The 24,651-nt window shown below is 53.1% G+C and overlaps 1 protein-coding gene across 4 annotated transcripts in view; it reads right to left on the bottom strand.

Moving 5' to 3' along the window:
• Positions 1-18,268, bottom strand: part of FAM167A (family with sequence similarity 167 member A) — a 31,747-nt gene extending 13,479 nt beyond the window's left edge. The window contains exons 1-3 of one of the 4 annotated variants that reach the window (XM_027548993.1): positions 17,899-18,268; positions 12,182-12,281; positions 3,202-3,999 (exon numbers count right to left, since the gene is read on the bottom strand). In XM_027548993.1, the coding sequence (XP_027404794.1) occupies positions 3,202-3,573 (372 nt within the window). In that variant the 5' untranslated portion in view covers positions 3,574-3,999; positions 12,182-12,281; positions 17,899-18,268. The remainder of the gene's footprint in view (positions 1-3,201; positions 4,000-12,181; positions 12,282-17,898) is intronic. The other 3 variants (XM_027548996.1, XM_027548992.1, XM_027548995.1) reach the window with 3 other exon arrangements.
• Between the last annotated feature and the right edge of the window lie 6,383 nt (positions 18,269-24,651).

The raw sequence follows: 24,651 nt of genomic DNA, 5'->3' as shown, positions 1-24,651 counted from the left end.
TCAAGCTGGCAAGGGGAATGTTTTAGGATTGAAGGCAGAAGGGAGCATCTCTTTTTCTCTTGGGCTGTGAACTCTGGGGTCAGAGGTTTGTGACATTCTGAATTCCAGGCTTAGCTAGAGGGCTGAGTCCCACAGCTTCAGGGCTATGCCCTTTCTAGCTGACCCCTACCCCACCACCAACTCCAGGCTCCTTCGCCACCTAGTGAGGCTACTCTGGAGGTGGAAAGCTGGAGGCTGTGACCTCTGGCAGCAGGAGCAACCGGATCAAGCCGAGTCACAGAGGGTCATTTCACCTGGCTCCGAGTCTGTCTTCCCAGAAAGCGAACCTGGGGAGTCAGAGGGCCGAAGCTGCCAAGTGCAGAGCTGACAGCCCTACCTGCCATGGCTGGGTGGCAACACCTCTCCTGGACACTTGGGGAACCAAAGGTCAGGTCTTGCTGGCTGGAGAAATAGTGCCAGCAGGGTTTTTAAGTATTCCCACCTTCCTTCTACCCACAATGAGTGACTCTGAAGGAAAACTCACTACTTGCAAGTCCCTGGGGGTGTCAGAAGTGCCTGAACTTGCCCTGCAGTCAAAGCTGAGAGGAAGGGCAGACCCTGACGGCGCTGCTAGGATCCTCTCTGGCCTTGGAAATAAACCAACATTCAAGCAGTCACTCTACCTTTGAACTGGCCTCCTAGGAGGCAGGCGTGGACCACCCATCCTTACAAACCCAACTTCACCTGCCTCCAGGAGGGTCAGCAATTGACAACAAGCACCTCACTCATTCCCTGGGTCAGGAAGATGCCCCTGGAGGACGAAATGGCAACCCACTCCAGTATTATTGCCTGGAAAATCCCGTGGACAGAGGAACTTGGCAGGCTATAGTCCACAGGGTCCCGAAGAGTCGGGCACGCCTGAGCACGCACACACCTCACTCCCTGCATCAACTGTCCCAGGATAAGATAGAGACCTATTCAGGGCACAAACCCACAACTGAGCCCAAACTCCCAAGCAACTGAGTTTGGCATTGCGTAGGGCAAACAGCCACACGGCTGACTGAATTGCAGGTTTTCAATTGGTTTCCTTGGCCACATCAAGAGAAAAGACCTATTTGCAAGTGAGCCTGACAAATTGCCAGAGAAAGTCCACCCAGGTATAGAGAAAACTTGACTCTGGGCTTAAAATAAAACAAAGGTTATTGAAACCAATTTTGAAATGACTATTTTTTTTAATGGGTTAATTTTTAATGACACCTTCAACAAGTTAACAGATGACAAATTAGGAAAACAATGACATGAAGTTGATGTTTGAGACTTAAAACCAGAGAACGGGCATGTTGATCAAATGTTCAACTCTGTTTTCAAGTCAGTCAAAGGATTTTATAGGTTGCCTCTGTTAGTGTTTAATCTTAGAAGCAGGCAGAGTTGCATGTTTCAGTTGGCCTTCTCCCCCATCGGCATTAGGGCTGCTCTGGCCAGACTTACAGTCTTCTGAACAAACTCAGTTCATAGACCACTCAGCGTGGGATGCTGTGACTTTAACTCGGGAAACCCAAGCCTATAGGGTAGATGCAGCAGGGACACGGCTTAGGGCACAAGCCTGGGGGTCCTGGGACTCCCCTCTGAGGTCCTGTCTTGGTTCTCTGACCCCAGTCTTGCCTGCTTTTCAGTCCTAGATTCTCAAATTGTGGTCCGTGGACCAGCAGTACAGCACGACCTTGGAGCTTGTTGGAAATTCAGAATCAAGGATTCCATTCCTGTAGGATCAGAATCTTCATTTTAACAAGATCAGAATCCTTCCATTAGAGTCGCAGAGTCTCTGCATTGAGAGTTTCTCTACTTGCCACCTGAAGAGGCCTGCCTGATGACAGGGCCCTATGAGGGGGGACCCTCCTCACCCACGGCCTCTCTCCCCAAAGCTCTGCTCTCACTGGTAAAGGCTGAGTTCACCACTTACTAGTCATATAATTCTGGGCAGGTCGTCTGACTCCTATGAGCCTCAGTTTACTCATCTGTATAATGGAGACACTAATAGCAATTGCAAAGGTCTGTTCTAGGATTCAAAGAGACCACAGTGTAAGGGCTGGACTCTCACCAATTTTGTTTTTCCCTCTGCCCCACCCTACACATTCTGTTGACTGCCTGCCGACATCTCTTGTGAAGTGACATTTTTAGGAGTCACAGAACAAAATCAACTGCCTTTGGAAGACACCGCATAGTACAGTGGTTAAGAAGAGCCAAACGACACAGCTTTGCATGCCTACCCCCTTCTCATATGCTGAGCGCCACCACTGATGGGAGTCTGCCATGACCATGGGCAGGAAAAGGGTTGAGCTGCTGGTCCCAGCTCCCAATACACGCCCAGTGCTCACACTTACTCTAGCTGGATGCCCTCTCACCCAGTGCGTCAGCCGCTCAGTCGTGTCAGACTCTTTGCAACCCCCTGGACTGTAGCCCACCAGGCTCCCCTGTCCATGGGATTCTCCAGGCAAGAATACTGGAGTGGGTTGCCATTCCCTTCTCCAGGGGATCTTTCCGACTCAAAGATCTAATCCGGGTCTCCTGAATTGCATGCAGGTGGATTTTTACATTCTGAGCCACCAGGGAAGCCTTGGTTTCTTGGCAATTTCCAGTCTCCGAGGCTCAGACCAAAGCCTTCACCCCCACCAGGCCTGATCAGCCATGTACCCCAGGCATCTCCCTATTCACCCTCAATGTGCATAGAGCACTGCTGGGCTGAGCCCAAGCTACACAGCCCCACTGCCCAGCACAGCGCCGTGGGGAGAGTGGCTGCCGAATAAAGGATCACAAGGGCGGATGGCAGGATGACAGGGCTTCAGACAGGAAGAGGCACAGTCACAGTCCAGGAAGGAGCGCAAGAGACGCTTCTGCCAGACCCGACTTCACCTGGCTCTAGGAGGATCAGCAATTGACAACAAGCACCTCACTCACTCCTTGAACCGCTCAGCTCTTGGACTACTCAGTGTGGAATGCTGTGGCTTCGGGGTGGCATCAGGAAGGCTGGGGACACCTTCAGAACATGGGCTCAGGCTCTCCATAAGTACCTGTGGTTGGGGGCTGATGGACACACAGACCACATGGACCTACATAATAATGAGGCCCACCCTTGTCTGAATAGGAAGATGTGAAATTAGCAGGGGAATAGACAGAGAAAGGCTTCTTTTCTGGGGCTTCCTGAAGGGACAGCCACTTACTTACCAGTTCCTTCCTGAGCCAGGCTATAGCTTCGTCGATGCTCTCAAAGCCCTCCAGCTTGCCAGTGGGCGGGTGCCCGTCGTCCTGGTTAGCCCTCCCGTTAGGTGGGGGATGTGGCCTGAGTGCCCTCGTTCGCAGGAGCGAGGGTTCCTCCTCTCCAGAGCCCCTCGGCTCAGCCGCCGGCCTTGGGAAGGGCCACGTCTGCTCCTCCAGCCTGGCCTGCCACTCCAGGTAGGAAGGCCTGCGGGTCTCCAGCCTCAGTTTCTCCGTGAGGGCCTTCAGGCTCCGGAGGTGGTCATCTGGAGGTGGGGTTGTTCCTGCCGGCCCTTCTTCCCCACCGGCCACTTCTTCTACTTGGATCTGGGGCACAGACATTCTAGAACCTGCCCGGACAGCCAGACATGAGAGGTGGTGGAAGGTGCCGTGGGATTCTTGGTGGGCAGCAAGGTCGAGTCCTGCTCTGGAAGGGTCTCATCCAGTGGGGGCCGAGGCTCCCAAGGGCATCGCTAGGAAAGGCACAGCTCCAGGAGTCCAGAGGGGGCGGAGGGGACCTGCACAGTGTCCACTGGAGCAGCTGCCGACGTTCAGGGCTTAAGAGGCTTCCTGGAGTGCTGTGGGCGCCATGCTTTGCAAGAGGCAGGAACAGACAAGCATTAGCAGGAATCTTTGGGGGCAGCTTTGCCAAGAAGATCTATCAGTGCTGGAGGGGCAGGCAGATCAGACGCCAGTGGGGATGCAGGATGGACCCCGTCCACTTCACAGGAAGGGCAGACGGCAGGAAGCTGCTGGCTGGTGTGGGACCTGCAGGAAGGATTGGAATGACGTCAGTGCTGACCCCTCCCTTGGACACAGCCTCAGGAGGGGACGCGGAGGCTCAGAGAGGCTTAGTGCCTGAAGTCGATGCAGGAAAGAATGGACTTTGTACCAGTGTCTTACCATTTAGGAAATGGTTCCACCCCTATTATCTCATTTAATCCTCCCTGTAAGTCTATAATTACTTATTTTTGTCTCCGTGTTATGCACGAGGAGTCAGAGTCTCCAGAGGTTACATGGCTCACCCAAGAGCTCCCAGTGATTAGTAAGGACGCAGGCTCAGGTCTCTTTGAGCTAAGGCTGCCAGCGGGAGGGAAAGGGTGGTCCCCAGGCAGCCTCTGGTGAGCCTTGGGTCCAGAGACCCCTGACTCCGCCCCACCCTGCCCACTACAGCCCCTTCCTAGGCTCTGGTTCCTCAGGGCGAGTCCTACTGCACACCCTCAGCTTCTTTCTCCAAGGACAACACCTTACCTCACCTCATCAGAGCAGGAAGCAAAGAAACCTGCAGAGGAAGAGCAGGCTGCACTCGGGTGGATGGTTAAATGGAGTGAGGCCATGACTCACCGTCTACAAAGATGGTTCTCACATTCACCTAATATGCCCACACAGCAGCACCTCCCGGGCTGGGGCTGCAGTTCTCTGATCTGACTTGGCCTTCCCACCCCCACGGAGGAGGTGAGAGCCAGGCCCTTGTCCCATCACAGGGAGGCAGGGAAGTAACTGAGCCAGAATCTGGCCCTGGGCTCCCAGCCTCCGTGTCCCACAGGGTGTGGGCAGGTGGAGGTGGGCCATCAGAGTGGGAGAGCTTTCACTTGGGCAGAGAAGAGGAGTCCTTGGTTTTCAGGGTGAGTTTTGAAAATTTGTGTGAGGGCGTGAGGTTGGGCAAAAGACTGAACTGGTATGGAACAAGGTCCAAGATAAAGCTTATGTGGGGGAAAAAAAACAAGACATCTGCAGCCCGGAGAGGACACTTGGTATGGAAAAGGTGGGGAATGAAGAGATTTGTATTGACCTGGATGTGCCTAAGGAGAAAAACTGAAACGAAGAGTTGTGATTCTGTGTCTAGGGTGATGGGAACCAGGCATGGGGTGATGGTGTGAGGGCTGGGCCACTAGGGAGGCTGTGGGCCCATCTCCCACCTGGGCTTGGAGTTATTCAAGAGCTGAGCCTGCTGTCTCTCTGGATGGTTCCTGCAACCCCTTCCTGAGATCGCATCTGACCAGAGCGATGTACTGCACCTGGCTCCAGGAATAAAAAGAAATCTTTCCCCTGCTGATGGCAGAGGAACCTAGCTCTCAGCTCCAGTCACACAGATGAGAATCCCCTGAGGAACCTCCACAACATGAGTCCCAGGCCTGTCCCAAGGGTCCTGACTCAGTTAGTCTATAGCCAGACTCAGGCATCAACATATTTTAAAGCTTCCCAAGTGATCTGAGAGACAGATCTGAGTGATCTTGAGACAGAAGCATGAGACGGAATCAGATCGCTCAGCTGTAAGTGCTCCCAGGCTTGCTGAGCGTCAGTTTCCTCATCTGTAAAATGGAGAGTGACAATACCAGCCCCCTAGGCTTGGGACACTGGCAGAACTAAGGCTTGTGAGGACTTTGTGTAAGCGTAGCAGACCCTGCAAATGTGGGGTATTCTCATGGGGGCCTTCTATGCAGCCTCACTGTCATCCAGGCTTCTCAAGAATCTCTCCAAATCTAAAGACCCATTAGCCTCTGTCTGGGGGCCCTCCCAGGAACCATCCACCTCTTTGCTGAGGTGCCAGAGTCTGGCTGGAGTGTGCCCAGGGTGGTTTTACCCTCCAGGGCATCCTCCACTGACAGACGAGCCCTGGCGATTTCCAGCGAAGCCTTTTAAGGAGATGAACCCTGAGATCTGTGAGCAGAAGAAGCTACTGGGACGTCTGTCTGCCTCCCTTTCTGCTGGCTGCACCCTCCCTGCAGAGGGAGGACCTGTTAGGAGGCGTGCTCCTTCTGGAGGGAAACAGCTCCGACCACTGTCGTGTAGCTGCCTCCTGGGCGCTGGGAGCTTATTTTAATCAGCGGTTTCTGCATCAGTTCCAAGACGGTGTCAGGACGACTTGGTGGTGTCGGCAGGAGCGTCTGTGGGAGTCAGCCCGTGCTGACCCCTGATCAGCTGAGCGTGAGCGTATAAGGCTCCCCTGGTGTGTCTGTCTTTTCCCTCAAACCTCATGGCTGCTCTGAGGAGCAGGTGAAAAAAGTGAAAGTAAAATTCGCTCAGTTGTGTCCGACTCTGTGACCCCAGGGTCTATACAGTCCATGGAATTTTCCAGGCCAAATACTGGAGTGGGTTGCCGTCCCCTTCTCCAGAGGACCTTCCCAACTCAGGGATCGAATCCAGGTCTCCCGCACTGCAGGCAGATTCTTTACCAGCTGAGCCACAGCGGAAGTGAAGAGCAGGTGGTATCACCCTATTTCAAGAATGGGAAGATGGAGCTCAGGAAAGCTGAGGGACTTGGGTCAGCCTCCTCCAGGGGGCACAGGCCTTGGCGTCAGTCCCCCAGGGGCCCAATTCTGTGATCTTCGGCATGTGGCTTCAGACCACTCCGTGCTTCTGTGTCTTCTCCTGACAAATGGGGAGAATCAGGACTCCCTATGCAATTTGCTGGGCTTGGTGCAAAATGTAAAAGGGCACCTTGTTACAACATACGACGATTTTGGGACTTTCCTGATGGCCCAGTGGTTAAGATGCAATGCAGAGAATACGGGTTCAATCCCTGGTAGGGGAACTAAGATCCCACATGCCGCAGAGCAACTAAACCAGAGCCCGTGAGCCACAACTAGAGAGTCCATACACCGCAATGAAAGATCCCACACGCTACAACTAAGACCTGAGGGGTAGCCAAAAAAAAAAAAAGTACTAAGATTTTCAAGACAGGACAGCAGAGCATGAACCCAAGGACAGGGCTCTGTGGGGCTGCCCAGGTCCCTTGCTCGTGAAGCTGGCTCCAAGGGTAACACTATCAACTTTGTAGGTCATTCTGAAAACCAGGCAAGGTGACAAATATCAAGCCCTTAACAGTGCCTGGTCTACAGTAAGCCCGAGACAAAGTGACATTCGTTGGAGACTTGGCAAAGACAGAGAGTCCCAGCAGAGAAGCCAGAGAATGCTGCCAGATTTAGGACCCGGGACATCCAGAAAAACAAGGCTGGACGGTAATCCCTCCAGGCCTGGGCACGCCCCACCAGGCAGCCACTGAGCTGCGGGAGAACATGAAGTTCCTGAAGCAGAAGACAAGCCCTGGAGGCGATCAGCTCCTGTAGTAGTGACGTGTCAGCACCTGGGACCCACACCACACACAAGGACTGCTGTTCAAACACGCTCCTGGCCCGCTCTGGGCCCCTGGTGGCTGCTACAAAGGATGCCGTGCCAGCCATGAGCTAATGCCCCGGCTGCTGGGGAGTCAGGTGGGTGCAGCCCAGTCATGCGGCCAACATCTCATCCCAAGATGACCTAATCTATCCACCTGCACAACTTCCAAACCTGCTTCCTAGATGGGTTCTGAGAGCAGGAAGGATGCTGAAGACCCATTCTCACTCATCTCTCTCTCTCTCTCATGGGACACTTGTTCTCTCTCTCTTTTTTTAATACTTATTTTTATTTATTTGGCTGTGCTGGGTCTTAGTTGCAGCGTGTGGAATCTAGTTCCCTGACCAGGGATTGAACCCAGGCCCCCTCCATTGGGAATGTGGAGTCCTAACCACTGGACCACCAAAGAAGTATCCCCCTCCCGCCCTATTGCCCTGTGTTTTCCCAAGAAAGTCTCAGTCACTCTCTCCAGCAGTCTGGATCCCCAGGCTCCAGTCTGCTCCTTCTAGTCTGGGGTTCTCCACTAGAAAGGACTCATTTCTTCTCCGTGATTCATAAACCTTTCCAACACTGAATCCCGGGCCCTCTCATGGCCGTTGTGACTTTGCACAAGCTGTTTCCCTCAGCCCAGAACACCCTTTGCTCCCTTCCACATCTCAGTTCTCAGGAATTTTCCCCCTTCTAGGTTTCCTCGACTTGCCCACGCTGCACGTGCCCCCGCAATACCACGAGACCACATCGGGGAAACAATTATGTCATCACAGCAACATTAGGTCACATCTCCTCAGAGCAGCTCAAGCCAGGCATTGTTCTAAGAGCTTCACATGCACAAACATGTTCAGTCCTCACAATACCCTCACGAGGCATGCATTATCACCATCTCCATGACCGAGATGAGGAGATCAAAGCCCTGAGAGGTAGAGTAGCCAGCCCCAGGTCACACAGCCAACTGGAAAGGTGGGAACTCAACCCCTGTAGGCTGGCTCCAGGTTGGCTCAAAACAGTGGGCTCAGTGGCCCTCTTAGACCACAGCACTTCTACCAGGAATTTTCTCCACGGTCTCCTCCACTGGACTCTGAGCCTCATGAGGGCTGACTCTTGGAAATGAGGGGGGCAAACAGTTCATTTGGGGAGCCAAAGCATATAACTGATGGCTAAGCAGTGTCATAAAATAAGATGAAGACCAAAAGACTCTCCCCCACATTTCTACATTTCCTTTAGATGGGGTGGTGCCACCTCCAGTTGAGGCTGGATGACTGCTGTCCACTCAAAGAAGCTTTTACTGAGTCCATCCGGAGGGACCTTCCTGGTGGTCCATTGGCTAGGACTTTGCCCTCCCAACACAGGGGGCCCAGGTTCAAACCCTGGTCAAGGAACTAGATCCCACATGCTGCAACTAAGAGGCAGTGTAGCCAAATAAATAAATATTTGGGGGGAAAAAAAAGACTCCACCTGCATCCATAGTTGATTGTTTCCTAATTTACAAGCTACTATGGGTAATGCTTGATGAGGATGCAATAAGAATTTTCCATACGGGTAAATTTACACTTCTGCTGCTCCTTCTAGTAGAAGTGCCACCCATGGGTCCCTGTGCCTCAACTGACATGCTCTGGTTTTCACTGGGGTGATACCCACAGCACAGGCTCTTCTGCACACGTGTATGAGGCTGGCCCTGGCCTCCAGCAGCAGAGCACTGGGCAACACGCAGGAACCGGAGTGGAGATGAACAGCCCCATAAGGCATCCCATCCCGGCCAGATCTGCCTTGCTGAGGAAAGTCAGATCCTGTGAGGGCCTCAGCCACAGTGTAGCCAGTTCTTCACTGTGGAAATGTTTCTGCAGAAGACAGACCCAGCTGTGGGGCCCACTCCAGGGGCCGGACCTCTGGCTCTGGGTCCACTGCTGTGCCTTCCACTGCCTCTGCTCATCCACCTTCTACTCCTGAGTCAGGCTGGACCCACCAATCCCTAAAAGAGAGCCTCCCTGTGGGGGTGTTTTATGTGTCCCGAGGCCTAAAATACCTATCGGACTCAGGCCCAGGGCTGAGGGGCCACCTAAGCAGGAGGGGAGCGGCAGCACCCATTCTGGCCTTAGCTGGGCCAGACCCGCCGGCCACCTCCCAGCAGGGCCACAGAGCCCCACCTTCCACCCGCAGGTGTGCCCTGAGAGCAGGTCAGAGGCTGCCGGGGCTGAAGACAAAGGGACCCCTGATTCCTGCTCCAGGTCTGTCCTCTGGGAGGGGGGGATCCCTCTCCAGTGGGAGCTGGGAGACTTGGGTCTCGGCCCCTCTTTTGAAAATGAAGTGGCTGCAGTGTCTGTCCCACGGCCACCCGCAGGGCTGAAAGCACAGAGTCGGGGAAAAGCGCTCTGTGGTCTGCACTTCACATTATGAAGTTCCAAAGTGGCTGAGGCTGCAACTCACACCTGAATCTTTTTCTTTCCTCTTCTAAAGCAGCGAATCCCTCTTTGTTCCAGGTGAGTGACAGGTCAGTAGGTGTGGGACACGGAGGTGGAGTTGTGATGAGGCTGGCTTTTCAGTACGGGGTTTCATCATAAAACCCTGATGCTTATCTTAAACGGAGAGCCCAGGGCTGGGCCTCAGGACTGACCTCCTGTGGCCGATGGAGGCTGGAAAACCCCATCTGTGCTCTGTAGACTCGTGGGAGCCCTAACAACGGGGGATGAGAGGCTGGGGGACACAGCCCTATGCCCCATGGAGCGACCCACAGTCTCCAGGGCACTTCCAGGAGCTGCCAGAGAGCGCGTTTTCTCACCTCCTCCGAGGTTGCCATGGTGACTGAAGCAGGAGGGGACATTGTTGGTTTGGCCCTGCACAGATCATCTTTCCCAGCTCATCTTTATTCCTGGTCTTGGTCAAAGCTGGTGTTGGGAGCACCTGAGATGGGGAAGACATGGTGCAGAGACAGGACCCTGGGTACCAACTGTGGGTGCATGGTGGGGGCAGAATGAATTGGGATATTGTGTGTGTGTGTGTGTCTATGTGTTTGTGTGTGCACGCGCATGTGTGTATGGTGGGGTGGGCTTTATTGCGGTTATGCTCTGGACGTGCACAGTGGGGGAGGCTGGTGACGACAGTGGGGTGGTATCTGGGTTCCTCCCATCCACCCATGATGTGCTCCTCAGGGGCCGCAAGCTGCCACCAGGAGAACCCTCCACTCTCCACTTCCAGAAAGCCACCCCTTGGCTGCCTAGATCACTCCTTCTGCCCAAACCACTGTGGGACTCCAGCCATTTCCTCTAAGACTCTGAGACTGTGCCCCCGCCCTCATGCCTTGCTCTGTCAGCTGACTTCTCCCTGATCTCACACCACCACTCAGATGCCACCTCCACGGACACCAGCTCTGACCAGCCCACTGGGACGTCCCTGCTTCCTTTTCCTTTGTAGCTCTTCCCACTCACATAACTAGGATATTACACACAGATCACGGATCACCCATGGGAATGTGAACCCCTGAGCGTAGGGACATCGTCTTGTTCACTCCTGTGATCCTAGCTCTCAGAACAGTGCCTAGCACGTAGTAGGTGCTCAGTAAACTCGATGAACAAGTGAAGGAGTGATAGGATGAATGGAAGAAGGAAGACTCTCTGGACAGTCGGTTTTATCCTTTTGCCCATCACTGGCCCTTGAGGAACGCCCTTCTCGCTGGGTCCAGAGCCCTGCTTTGAGGCTCATCTGAGGGCGAGTCTCCTCTCCAGAGTCCTCTAGGAAACCCCACCTTCCAAGCCGTCCTCTGAACGTTCCCAGCACTGTCACTCACTCTGTACCCAAGAATGGTAAGAGTGTCTAGGCTCCCTGACCACCATCTAGCTCCTTGATGGGAAAGACCTTCCTTTCCCTTTTGTGTTCCGAGTTCTGCAAATAGTGGATGTTCATTCAATGCTGAGGATGGTGGTGCTGTGAACCAGTGAACAAATTCACACCTCCAGATGGTTTCCTGCCCAGTAGAAGACCCCCTGCAAGTTCAAGGTCAGAATGTTTCTAGTGAGTCTGAGTGGGGAGGGCAGGGGTGGTTTAGGAAGCTGGTCTCAACTTGATGTTTAAGCCTTTCCATGTAGCCTCATGTTTGAATTTGACAAGTCTCTGCTGCTGCTGCTGCTGCTGCTGCTGCTGCTAGGTCGCTTCAGTCATGTCCGACTCTGTGCGACCCTATAGACGGCAGCCCACCAGACTCCCACGTCCCTGAGATTCTTCAGGCAAGAACACTGGAGTGGGTTGCCATTTCCTTCTCCAATGCAGGAAAGTGAAAAGTGAAAGTGAAGTAGCTCAGTCGTGTCTGACTCTCAGCGACTCCATGGACTGCAGCCCACCAGGCTCCTCCATCCATGGGATTTTCCAAGCAAGAACACTGGAGAGGGTTGCCATTGCCTTCTCCCAACAAGTCTCTGAGCCTAGTTCAGACACCAACTCATTCTACTCTACAGTCCTCTACCCCAGTGGATGGGTGGAAGGAGGCTGGGGGATGCTACATTCCTCACTCCCTCACTGCCTGCTCCAGGGGTCCCAGGACTGCTGCTGGGGGACAGGAATGGGTCCCCCATTTTGGTCAGGCCCAGCCTGGGTGGGAAAGAGGCATCCCTGACCTGGGAGTCAGCTCCAAGAACCCCATCCCCACCCCCACCAACTCGAGTGACTGTGGTGACTCACTTCCCCTTAGGGTTTCGCTTCTCCCCTCTGAAATGCATGGTTTGGGGGCAATGGCCTTGACCCTATTCCCTGCCAATAAGTGCAGAGTCTAGACCACAGCACCCCATGGGGTTGTCACCTTGTCACGAAGTCGCACTCACAGGGGGCAGGGACAGAGGAACCCACTCACCCGCGCTGTCTCAGGCATTTCTCCCAGTGAAGCTTGGTTTGCAAGTCCTATGCTAACTGGCTGCACCTCAGGTTATCACTCAGAGCTCCCTTGTTCACACCTGAAATCACAGGAGCCATCACAAACACTGGGAAATCACACTGCAGTTTACAAATGTTTCCCCATACTCACTCCATGACCTAGGGTGGAAAGACCTTCCTGAGAGTATAATAGAGAAGCCACAAACCAGAGATGTTGCAAGACTTGCCTGGGGTCACACAGCTCCATTTGGGGAGCTGGCTGGGCTTGGACCCACATCTTCTGACTCCAAGTGGAGCTTCCAATGTCTAAAATATGGAGAAAGCTTGCTCTGTCTCTCTGGGACACTGTGAGCAGGCAAGGATCTATAAAAATCCTTGTCAGGACTTCTGTGCTTTCAAAGAGCTCGGTCCACACTGAATAATTGATGGCCTGCTCCCCGCTGCAAAGAGAGGTCGCACAGACCTCCCGCTGAGGCTGGGAATGGAGAGATCTTTCCTATCGTTTTCCCCAGTGAAAGAGGTGGCCGAGAAAACCTCCAAAAAAGACTTGTGTGACCCCGCGGGTGGGGGAGAGGTCCTGGCTCCCGGGAGCCACAGATGTAATTTACTGCCGGGCTGAAAGGAGAGGAGGGGCTGCTGGGCCACACAGCATCCCCGCCACTGTGTCCCTTCCAAGGCTGCAAGGCCCTGGGAAAGGGCTACTTGGCTCCGAAAGGCGGGAGAAAGGTGCCTGAGAATCTGAGGGTCCCTCCGGGGCGGGGGGAGCAGGGGGATTAGCCATGGGAAACACAGAGTCTGAGGCGGAGGTTCTCCTCCGTGAGAACCCTGACGAGACAGAGATGCGCAGGAGGGGTGAGGCAACCCTTCGTTGCCCCGCCAACCGCTGCATGTGACCACGGGGTTCTTCTGGCCAAAGGCCGTGGCAGTGGGGATTAGGGGGCAGAAAGCAGACCCAGAGTGGCCTTTAAAGCAATTTGCAGAGATCAAAGTAGAAGGCTGTTTGAGCAGACACTCTGACTCTAAGAACAGAGAACGTTTCACAGCTGAGGATGCAGGAGCTGTGCATCCTCTCCCGTGGGGTGTATCCACCCCACCCAAGGGTCCCCTAATTGGCATTTGTCTCAGCTCCTAGACAAGTCAGATTTAGGACTATCTGAGTCCACAGGATAACAGACTTCAGCTTCAAATAAGCGGAAGCAACCAGATCAGGCTCAAAGGGGAAACTATTGGGATGACTGGTTTTCTGTTTCACTCCGCATCGAAATTTCCAAAGCCTAATGGTTTGGCAAGGATGTCCTAAGAAGTTTCACTAGCTTCTGCATAGTCTGTCTCTGCATGCTGACTTCTCAGTGGGGTGCAGGGCCCTCAGAGTTTCCCTGTGTTTGGGCAAGGCCTGTACTAAGGATGTGTGGGAGCTCTGTCTCCAGCTCCCCCAAAGCACAGCCCTGCACTCTCTGGGGCCCCGGGCAGAACAGAAAGTAGGATGTGTGACCCTGTTCCCCTTTGGTGTCAGCGTGAGCTGAACACAGCCAGATGCTGAGCTGCCTGAATTCACACTTCACAAAGGGTAGGAATCAGGAGTTGAAGAAAGAAATGGAGAAAGAGATGGAACAGGTTAGGGATGAGGCAGGGCTGGGTGTTGGTGGATGTGGGTTGATGGCTAAGCCCTGACACTAATTCTCTGACCTTGGGATCATAATGGAATCAACTGCAAAGGCTTGCAAGGATCCGATGAGTGTATGTGAATTCTTAATTATGCCTCTAGTAGGACAGTCCCCTCCTGCCCATGACAGTGCTTGGCTGGACTCTCCTTGGCTGCCAAACCACTGAAGTTAGCTCACACTTTTCTGTGTACCCCAGAATTTACAGAATATCACTCTACTGTCAGCCCAGAACTCTGGGCTGCACAAATGGTCTGTTCTCTTCAGCAACTCTGATCAGACTCTGCACTCCTCGAAAACAGAGCTAGCGTCTTATGCTTCCTTGGTGAGATGTCAATGATTGACCCTAAAATCCTTCACAGACATGAGATGTTCCATGTGGTATTGTGAGGCCAGTGGAAACCAGCTGCATTCAACAAGGGACATCCCAACCCCAGCCGGGAGCCTAGTGTAGGGTTCCCTACTCCAGAAGGGGCTCTAGCAAATGCTTGAGTATCTTTCTTACTGCTCAACACCAGACATTTGACAGTTAACACAGTAAACATTAGAAATGCATTCTCGTTGGTGAAAACAGAGGTATTCAAGATATGCTGGCCAAATGAATTTTGACTCATGAAAGGGTAGGGAGAAAGAATCTGGCAAGACCTCGAGGGAGGTATGATCTCTTCTCGAGAGATAGACGACTGTGAGTTGAACCAAGCTCACAGAACAGGCCGTCTGATCTCTGCTGGACCCATTTGCAAATAAACAAGTGTTCAAAAAATGTCTAGATGGGTGGCAGAGTTCAGTCTGAGGCTTATTTCACCTCATAGTTTTCAGTGGCTGCCATCAAACAAGTAAACAAACAACAACACAGCAGAGCCTGAGAGTCTGGACCAAGCCCGTAGGTCAGTAAAGCGATGTCCCCAGGTCGAGACACGTGTAAATGCTCACGGGCTGGGGGAAACAGTGCGGCTTTAACTTGATGACGGACAAGGATGACAAGGGCCTGAAGTGGCCTGCCCGGTCAAGGATCCTGATCTAGAACCTTCCTGTGTACTCCTCACCATGTACCACCGCGGCTGGCCTCACAGGGCTGAATTGGCCAGCTCACACTCAGGCCCGGCTGGCTTCCTGGAATGAGGAAAGGCTGCTCAGCCTTCAGTGACCCTGAGCTGTGGCTGCCCATTATGTCCCTGGAAACCAGCTCTGAGTTGGGCCTTCCAGGTCCCCAGGGACAAGCCTGACGACAAAGCCTCTGGGAATACATAAGCAGCTCCCACATCTGAATCAGGATACCTGAGGGAATCTCTGACCGTCCTGGAGAGATGGCTTTGAAGAAGTGGGGCTCAGTCTGTGCCTGGGAGGAGATGAACCCCACCCCTCCCCAGGGCTGTGTGAAGGCTGCTGCCCAGGGGCCTGGAGCGAGGTGGCCCATGATGGTGGGGAGTTCACTGTCCCCTACCCTCTTGGATGGTGTGCCCACAGGGAGAATAGCTCCTATGTTCTGCATTTCCTTCCTTAAGGAGCTTTTCATGGGCTAGTGTTGTTATGGGTTGGGGGTGGGGGGGTGGCTGTTGGGTGGCATCAAGAAGACAAAAGATTGATACGGGGCAGTGCACACTGCTAACTTCTCTTGACAATTTCTCTGTTTTCCTCTTTTCTCCTGCCTCTCCAGAGAGAAGTATGGAGGGTTAGGGGAGACAGGCTCAGGGGAGGGGGCAGCGATGGGCTTTCCTGCACCGGGGCAGCTGTCCTAACCATGCAGAAGCTGACATTTGCAGTCTTCCTAACTCATGTTGGCAACTTGACCCCCTGGGGCAGCTCAAACTCTACAGGCTGATGACAAAGTTCCTTCTAACCACCTTGTCCACCTCCAGATCCTTCCGGGTCCACTTGCCCACTGCCCTCTGTTTAGTCCACGTGCACCTCCTTGAGCTCTGCTTCAGAATTTGCCTTCCCTTTCTTTCTCCTCACCCAGGTCCAAATCCCAGAGTCCATGTGCATGCTAAGAGTCATCTTGATTAATCCTAGAAGATTTCCATTTCGTGAGTGAGAACTCCCTTCCCGCCTAGTCAGGAAACTGAGGTCAAACTGCTCCAGTTGTCATTCATCTCCCACCTTTGCAAACAGCCCTATGTCCCAGGCAAACAAAGAGCGACTGCTGGGGAAGGCTCAGCTCCCAGAAGGTTCTGGGAACTCCAGACACTCCTGTGGGGCCAAGGGAGTTTTCCATGAGCAAAATTTACCTAGAGAGTGCCACCTGCACGCGTGAGGAGACTGACAAGCAGTTTCTTCCTCGCTGGGCTGGGGCTCAGTGGATCTCTCTCAGCGATACTTAGGCACTGCCTGAATTTACTTCCCTGCCACAGTCCCTCTTGGAAAAAGGCCAAGCTGGTAGATATGGAGATGGGGCTGTTAATTTAGTGGAATCCCATGCATGTAATTTGGACGACAAGACAGCAAGTACACGAGAAGTTGGGGGTCTTCGAGTGGGCAAAGAGGAAAAGGGGGTGAGGGAGGACCCTTTCCTCTCTTGGCTTCAAGGGAGTGGGATTGAAGCCAGCCAGGTGGAATGCAGAGCCTGGCTTCTCTCCTGGCTCCACAGGGCCCTTGAGACGGCCAGGGACATTCCCAGGTCACAGGACAAGCCCCGCCATGCAGCTTGCTTTTCATCTGGTTTCTTCCCTCTCTGCTCAGATCTTCAAAGCCTTCCTTTGCGATCACTGTCTTAGGAATCAGGCATGTGGGGCTGAATCTCTCTGCTCTTTCACCAGTTCCACGCGCTGCACCAAGTTACTGACTCTCTTAGAGACCCGTTGGTAAAATGGGGGTATAATGTCTCCTCGAAGGGCGATCATGAGGGTAAAATGGCCAGTGGGTGTGCAGGGTTCTCAAGCCATGCCCGACTGGCAAATGCACTCAGGGAAGAAGAGCTGTCATCACTGTGCACTCTGAGTACAGCTCCTGGCTGCTTTGCCAAGCCCCTTAAAAACCCGCCAGCAGAAGCTCCCACCCCACAGACACGGCTAGGCAGAGGCGCCCTGGCCATCTCTGCTCTCCCAGGACTTTGCCCAGCTCAGCATCCCGCCTGGAGGGCGGTGGCACTATCTCTGGGGATCTGAAAGGAAGCTGCTTTAGAACCACGCCTCCCTCGGGCACTCTAGGGATTGCCCTGTTGGCGGGATCTAGCTCATTCCACCTGGGATTCACTGGGAACTGCTGGGAGCTTGTGGAAACAATCCGGAGAGCACGGCTGTGGGTTTGAGACAGTGGTCTACCAACCTGGAATCAACTCACCTTCCAAATCTTCTCAGGAGAAACAGGGAATGAGAAAGAGATACAGGCAATATGGGATTAAAAAAAAAAAAAAAAGCAGAACAGTCAACGTGACTTGGTGCACACAGACATCTGCCTCCTGGCCACAGGCTGTACAGAACTGCCTGCCTTCTCTCAGGGACCAGGAGTCAGCCGCAGGGCTACTCATTCCCCCAGGCCCTCCTGGCTGCGCAGTTCCTGCTGACAACACCGACCTCAGCCCTTAGAGCACTCTCAGGCCCAAGTGCCCTTGGGTCACTTCTGAGTTAGTGATTGCATCCTTGGGACAGGAACACCCACATCACTGAGCCTGAAGTAGACAGAGGGGATCAGGTGGGCTTGGAGGTGACCAGCGGTCAGGAGACCTAGAGAGACTGAGTGGGGCTCCTCCCTTTCATATCTCAAACCTCAAATCTCCACCCAGATCTTATCCCTGGAAGAGGCCAGCTGGGATATGAGAGATGCAGGCCACCCACCCGTCCCACTCCCGCTGAGGGCAGCAAGCCCCCAGGAGCGGGTGAGGCAGGACCTCATCTCCTGCGGGCAGGTGCGGGGTGTCCACTCCAGGGTGCCCTGAGGTGGGTGCTCCCGCGGTCCCCGCTGCTCCCCTCTACTGCCAGTTCTGGGGACCTGCGGTGCCCCAAGAGCCCCCTCCCCTGGCGGCGCCGAAGGCAAAAGACAAACCACCTCTAGACCGGCCCTCAGACCTGGAATCATCCCCACACAGCCGCGAACCCACCTTCCCGTGCGCTCCGAGGCCCCCTCCAGGGGTGTCACCAGGTCCCCGCCTTCTCCTTTCGAAGCGGGCTCCCGGCTCCTCCGCAGCCTCTGGCCCCGGCTTCGGGGCTGAGCCGGCTTCTGCCTCCCTTTCTCTCGTGCTACGGTGAATTCTCAGCACTATTCTTTTTTTTAAGGGACTTTTTTTTTTTTTTTTTTTTGCGTTGCGTCAGGGCGGTTGCCTGGCGACAGCGGAGCTATTCCGCCGCGAGTCCTTTCAGCCGAGATCCCCCTCCAGCCTCTCATTCAAGCCTTTCTGCCCGGAGCTCCGGGGCCCGGGGCGCGCCGGGTCCTAAAGCCCTTCTAGCTGCTAGTTCCCGGCCAGAACCTCAACCCGAGCAGCCGAGAGTAGAAGCAAACCGCACGCGATGGCCCAAACCCTAGACGAAACCAAACCCAAATAGACTTTAAAAAAAAAAAGAAAGAAACCAAGGCGGTTTTCCTCCAAGCATGGCAACGTGGCTTCGCCACTGTCAGCAGTTTGCCTCCGTGGAGGGGGCAGGAGAACCCCTCTTCCAGCGGTGTCGGCAAACAGGGAGCCTACACTCCACCCGCCAGCGGCTTGAATTCCAACCACCAGCAGCAAGGCCTGTATACTGAGTGCCCAGCACGTGCCACACCATCACAGCCCCTCGGTGGGTCAGCTTACAGATGAGGAAACCGAGGCTCGGAGAGGCTAAGTAGAAGCAGACGTTCTTCCAGATGCATCTCCCAGACCAGTCCGGGGACTGGGTGGGGGGCGGGGGGCTCTGCCCTAGAGCTTGTGTCTCCCCCACTAGCCACAGCTTGCCTCGAGGCACAGAATACTAGGTGCCATGCCAAGCACTGGAACCACTGGAGATGGGTGCCCTTGCTCCACCAGAGCCTAGAGCTCCAGGCACCTAGGACACATACAGGACTGCAACCAGGGCTGCCCGACCCAGGCCTTTAGGATCAGTCCTGACTGCAGACGGGGTACTCCAGTCCCAATGACGGGGGCAGAATTCCTCCTCTCCCTGGGATCTCCTGCCCCAGGGCTGATTACTGGAAGTTAGCCTTACTCTCAGGGGCAGCCTGGACACGGCCAGGTTCTTTTCCTAGACTCTTGACTCTTCTCTGCAGGCTCCTTCAAAGTTATCTCAGGACAGTCCTGGAGATGCAGGGCAAGCATCGTTATTTCCAGGGTAGATGTACACACTGAGGAGTGGGGCTGCAGAGTGGCTTGACCCAAGGTGACCTGCCTTCTTTTCTGTGGGACTCAGCTCCCAAGATGCTGGAGACCCTTGTGCTGCCCTCTGGTGCCCATGACCCTCACTGGGTGCAATTCCCCTTCTGAGTCCTGTCCTACTTCCTAGGACATCCGCTAAGGATTTTGTCAAAGGAGACACCCCACTAACGGGAGCACCTCTTCACGCAAACAGGCTGACGGTGGTAAACCTGCACGTGTTCTTGAACAGGGGCTTTCTGGAGAGTCCCTGGCATTGCCCCAACCTCTGGACTCTAGCTCTTCAATATCAAAAGTGGAAGTCGATCAGTTGGGTCTGACTCTTTGTGACCCCATGGACTGTAGCCTGCCATGCTCCTCTGTCCATGGAGTTCTCCAGGCAAGAACACACTGGAGTGAGTAGCTATTCCCTCTTCCACGGGATCTTCCTGACCCAGAGATCGAACCTGTGTCTCCTATATTGCAGGCAGATTCTCTACCATCTGAGCCATCAGGGAAGCCCTCGTATGGATCCAGTCTTTGCATTTCTTTCCATCCCCTCTGCCACTGCCCTGGCTCATATCAGCTCAGCTAGCCATCCAAATAAAATTCTCAAAAAAAAAACCTGATGACATAGGAAAATGCTAATGATCTCACACTAAGCAAATAAGACTGGAACATCAAATGTCGAAGTAAATAAGACAGTATGAAACCTTTAATTCTAATATTTAATATTTAATCATGGGCTCTGAGCTTGGGGTATGAACCTGATGTCTCCTGCTCTGAAGGCCTTTTATATGAAGAGCTGTGAGGCTGGGCTGGAGCTCAGAGCAGCAGAGTTCCCTCAGGGCTCTTCCCCTCCAGGGGCTGTTTGGACCACAGGACATTGGGCTGGTCCAGGAAGTGCCTATCATACAGAGGCGCTGATGCTGGCAACGGTAATGGCTCTCTGCTGCCCTTATCTCTCAAAAGGGATTGACTCAGGCTGAAGCACAGAAAGGAGATGAGGACCAGCTTTCCATCCTGTAGAGAGCCCAGCAGGTCAATGAGCATTTATGGGTGGCTTGCTCTGTACCACCTAGTACCAAGTGTCAAGTGTGGAGCCTGACACTTATTGATGTAGGAATTAATTAACAAAGAGCATGCACCTTAGAACTAGAGTGGGGGGGGTGGTGCGGTGACAGAGGCCATCTAAGCCCAGATGAGGAGGATGAGGGACTTAGCTAGGAGAGGGGATGGGAGGCCTGACAAGACCAGAGAAGGAATCGCATTTGCAAAAGTGTGTGCAGGCCAGAGGGGGCTTGACCGCCGCTGAGAGGAAGAGTGCAAGAGCGCATGATGGGCCTAAGCGAGGTCTTTGAACATGACCCTGAAGGCAGGGGGTTAAGAAGGTCACTTGTCACAGCTTCTGTGTCTTAGAAAACCTGGCTGGGTGAGGGGACAAGACAGGAGGCAAAGAGACCAATAAAGAGACTGTTTGCACCTTTCCAGTGGCGAGACGTGTTGGGAGTTCAGGCCCCCAGCAGGGAGGGGCTCACTGCGTTCCCAGGTGATGCTGGACCGTGGGGAGAGCAGCGTGGGGCAGAGGCCCAGCAGGGATCTAGAGGCAGGCAGTCTCAGGTTCAAGTCTTGGCTCTTCTGTGGCTGGTGTGTGCCTGTGTAGAGTCACTCAAGTTTTCTGAGTGAAGCTACTTCATCTGTAAAATGGAAATAATTTTAATAATACTTGCCTATACATGGAGAAGGCAATGGCACCCCACTCCAGTACTCTTGCCTGGAAAATCCCATGGACGGAGGAGCCTGGAAGGCTGCAGTCCATGGGGTCGCTAAGAGTCGGACATGACTGAACGACTTCACTTTCACTTTTCACTTTCATGCATTGGAGAAGGAAATGGCAACCCACTCCAGTGTTCTTGCCTGGAGAATCCCAGGGACAGGGGAGCCTGATGGGCTGCCGTCTATGGGGTCGCACAAAGTCGGACATGACTGAAGCGACTTAGCAGCAGCAGCAGCATACATGGGCAAGAGAGCCTGCCTTGGGTATATGCTTTAGATCGCCCTAATCTGGTTCTCCTCCATGGAAGAGGGCCATAAGGCCAGAGGAATCACCCACTCCAACTCCATTCCTCCCCTCTCCTGTGATCTAGGTATCCAGGACCCGGGAATTTCCTTCCCAGCAGGCCTCTTTCCTGGACTTGGAGTGGACTCTCAGGATTGGGCTTTCCCTGCTTAAGCACAAGGGCCCTCAGGTCAAAAATGAAAGAAGGAAGGCCACGGGTGGGGCTGAAACCTCACCTCTCTGCCCCGGTGTTCTAGGTGTCCAAAGATTTGCAACTGAAACCTGCCTTTGAGGTTGCTATAAAGATATGTTTGTCCAGGCAAGAGGAAAGAACAAACATTATCTAACGATTTGTTAGCTTGGTTTACAACTCTCAAATATTTGGACACATGGCGTGTGGGCCTCCGTTTATGCCTTGGCTTTAGACCTCTCAAACACTGAGGGTGGGCCTGATGGTTTGTTTAAGAAACTCAGGACACTACATGTATCTGTGAACTCTCGTCACCCGGTCACTCTCCTCTCCACCAGGGCATCTCCTGCAGAGTTTGCACTTTGATCTGATGATGAACGCTTGTAAGAATCACCATCTGAAAGATGCTGCCGTGTATTTCCAGATCAAGAGGAGAAGGGGGCAGCAGAAGATGAGATGGTTGGATGGCATCACCAACTCAATGGACATGAGTTTGAGTAAATTCGGGAGATGGTGAAGGACAGGGAAGCCTGGCATGCTGCAGTCCATGGGGTCTCAAATAATTGAATACTACTGAGCAACTGAATGACAATAACCAGCACATCCTCAGCTGCAATGAGGTCTCCCTGGGCACTCCCAGCTCTGGAAGGAAAGCAGAAATGATGACACTTAATGACGGGCATGAAGCAGCCTGCTGCCAGGAGACAGCCTTCTAGATCCTTCATCTAGAATATCATCTCACTGCCTTTGAACCCTGGAAAGAGCCCTGGATAGGAACCAGGAAATCCAGGCTCCAGCCCTGTCTCTGTAACTAATTAGACTTTTGTCAAATTCCTGGAATGAAGGTTCAAGCTCTGGCACGTTGGGACCCAAGCTTCCACCATCTTTCCCACACACCCAGTAGAATGTATCATGCTAGGCAGAAGACAGGACCAGAAACTGCGAAGTGCGAGGGTCTGACAGAATCTGCCAGTCTGGATCAGCAAGAGGTCAAGGCCAACTAGAGGGGTGAAAAAGAATCCTGGGGGTTTGCTGTGAGGCTGGGTGAGACACAGTCAAGGCTGCATTCCCTATATCCTGGGGAGAGCCTGATTGTGCTCTGCCCTGCTTTAATCTGGGGTGGAGGTGAGGTGAGGTGCTCCTGGCCTGAAGACAGGATGACAACATCTAGGGCCTGCAGTAGAACTCTGCACCTTAAGGGGAAGCTCCACCCGATTCTCAATTGCTTCATGAACTCAACAGCATTCTGAGTGCCTCTATTCTTTATTTTTTTCATTTCCACCAGTCCCTGATGGTATAGAGGCTAAGGATGGGTATCGGGAAGAGAAGTCTTCATGCATGGGGATAAAATTGAACTTGATCTTTCTTTCTTTTTTAATATAGTTCCCTATGCTGTACAGTAAATCCCTGTTGCTTATCTATTTTATTTTGTTTATTTAATGTTTTTTTTTTGACCATGCCATGCAGCATGTGGCATCTTAGTTCCCCAACCAGGGATCAAACCTGCATTCCCTCCCGCATTGGATGCATGGACTTAACCACTGGACTGCCAAGGGAGTCCTGAACTTGGTCTTTCTATCACTAAGAAAACCAAGATCATAAACATGGGCTTGAGAGGCAGAAACAAGGCCAAGTCAAAAAAGATAATGCTGTACTTATTACCCATTACTGGGGTGGGGCAGTTCTGGGGGAAGAATTTCTCTGGGTCTTCATATTCATCCCCTTTCCAAGAATTATATACCTCAAGGACAGACCTCTTTAACTACCCTAAACTAAACTGCTCAACTAAAATCAACACAAACTGATTGTCCCCATGGAAGTTGAAGCAAATGGGATGCACGCTTTCCCTGCCACCCAATCCTGACCACCAAGGTGGGGATGAGGGATACCGAATGCCCAGTTCTGGTTTTGGGGACCTTGGGTCTGGTTCTAGCTTTGCCAGTTGTTACTGGGCTGCTTTAGGCAAATAACTACCCTTTGGAGCTTCCATTTCCCCTTCTACACATCAGGGGTCACAATACCTATGACTATGGGCCGTGGTGAGGATTAGAATGAATGTGAATGCTTGCCTATAAAATGCCTGATGTGACGTTTGGCACAGAGTAGGCACCCAATAAAGAATGTTTTTTTAACCATGTCTGTGCACCAACTGATCTTCGATTGTGCCCCATCTGAGAAGGGTCATGCCTGTTGCTCATTCTAGTCTAACCCACAGCACAAGCAAATATTAAACAATCAAGCTGACAGGGTTCCCGAATGTCTTAGCTGCCTTATTTGCCTTCCTTGAACATGAGGTAGTCCTGTAAGGAACCCGACACTAGGAAAACAGGATGGAGCACAGAGCAGATCACATACCCCGTGGTTCGGCCGCAATCCTCAGGCACAGACTCAGGGCACTTCCTGGCAGGGATGCAGCCAGGACTTAGCATGGGCGGCTGCGACTGCCTTGGCTACTGTCTCATGCTTAAGACTGTTTCTGGTCCACAGAGAGAACTAGAAGCAGACGGGGAAAGGGAAATAGATGCAGGCACCCAGAGATGGGCTTACTGACGCTCTCAGGGATGAGGGAGACCAAGGGAAGGGTGACAGGTGGTAAACACTTAGAGCAATTACTTCTGCAGGACACCCTGCAGAAAGTGAGTCACCTTCAGGTTAATGTTTCTTCATCAGATCAAAATGTTTAGCGAACAGAATCAGCCCTCCTTGAAAACGGTTGGTTGCAATGATGCCATAGGCTTATGAGAAGGAGGAGGAAGAAAGTGAGGGTGGGGAGGGAGGGGAAGGAGAAGGAAGAGGAGGAGGGGATGGAGGGGAGGAGGAGAAGCAGAAGAAAGGTGGAAAAGAGAAAGAAAATATTCAGAATAGTGCTGTGGCTTGAAACTTGTATGTTGCAATCCTAATTCCCACTGTGATGGCATCAGGAGATGGGGCCTGGGGGAGGTGATGAGGTCATGAGGGTGGAGCCCGCGTGAATGGGAATAGTGCCCTTAAAAGAGACCCTACAGAGCTCCCCTCACTCCTTCTGCCCCGTGAGGACACAGCAAGAAGACACTGGCTATAAACCGGGAAGCGGGCCCTCACCAAACACCAAATCTGCTTTGATCTTGGACCCAGCCTCCAGAACTGTGAGAAATAAAGGTCTATTTTTTATAAACCACCCAATCTGTCATATTTTCTTAGAACAGCGTGAATGGACTGAGATGGTGGGATACATTCTTCCTCAGTGGCCTGGCATCTTGGAGTCAGGGACTGTGTGAGTGACCGGGACTCTGCCAGGATGAGC

Source organism: Bos indicus x Bos taurus, chromosome 8, assembly GCF_003369695.1.
Source record: "Bos indicus x Bos taurus breed Angus x Brahman F1 hybrid chromosome 8, Bos_hybrid_MaternalHap_v2.0, whole genome shotgun sequence".
Taxonomy (NCBI): domain Eukaryota; kingdom Metazoa; phylum Chordata; class Mammalia; order Artiodactyla; family Bovidae; genus Bos; species Bos indicus x Bos taurus.
The sequence above is the reverse complement of the archived record's forward strand: the minus strand, read 5'-3'. Positions and strand labels throughout refer to the sequence as shown.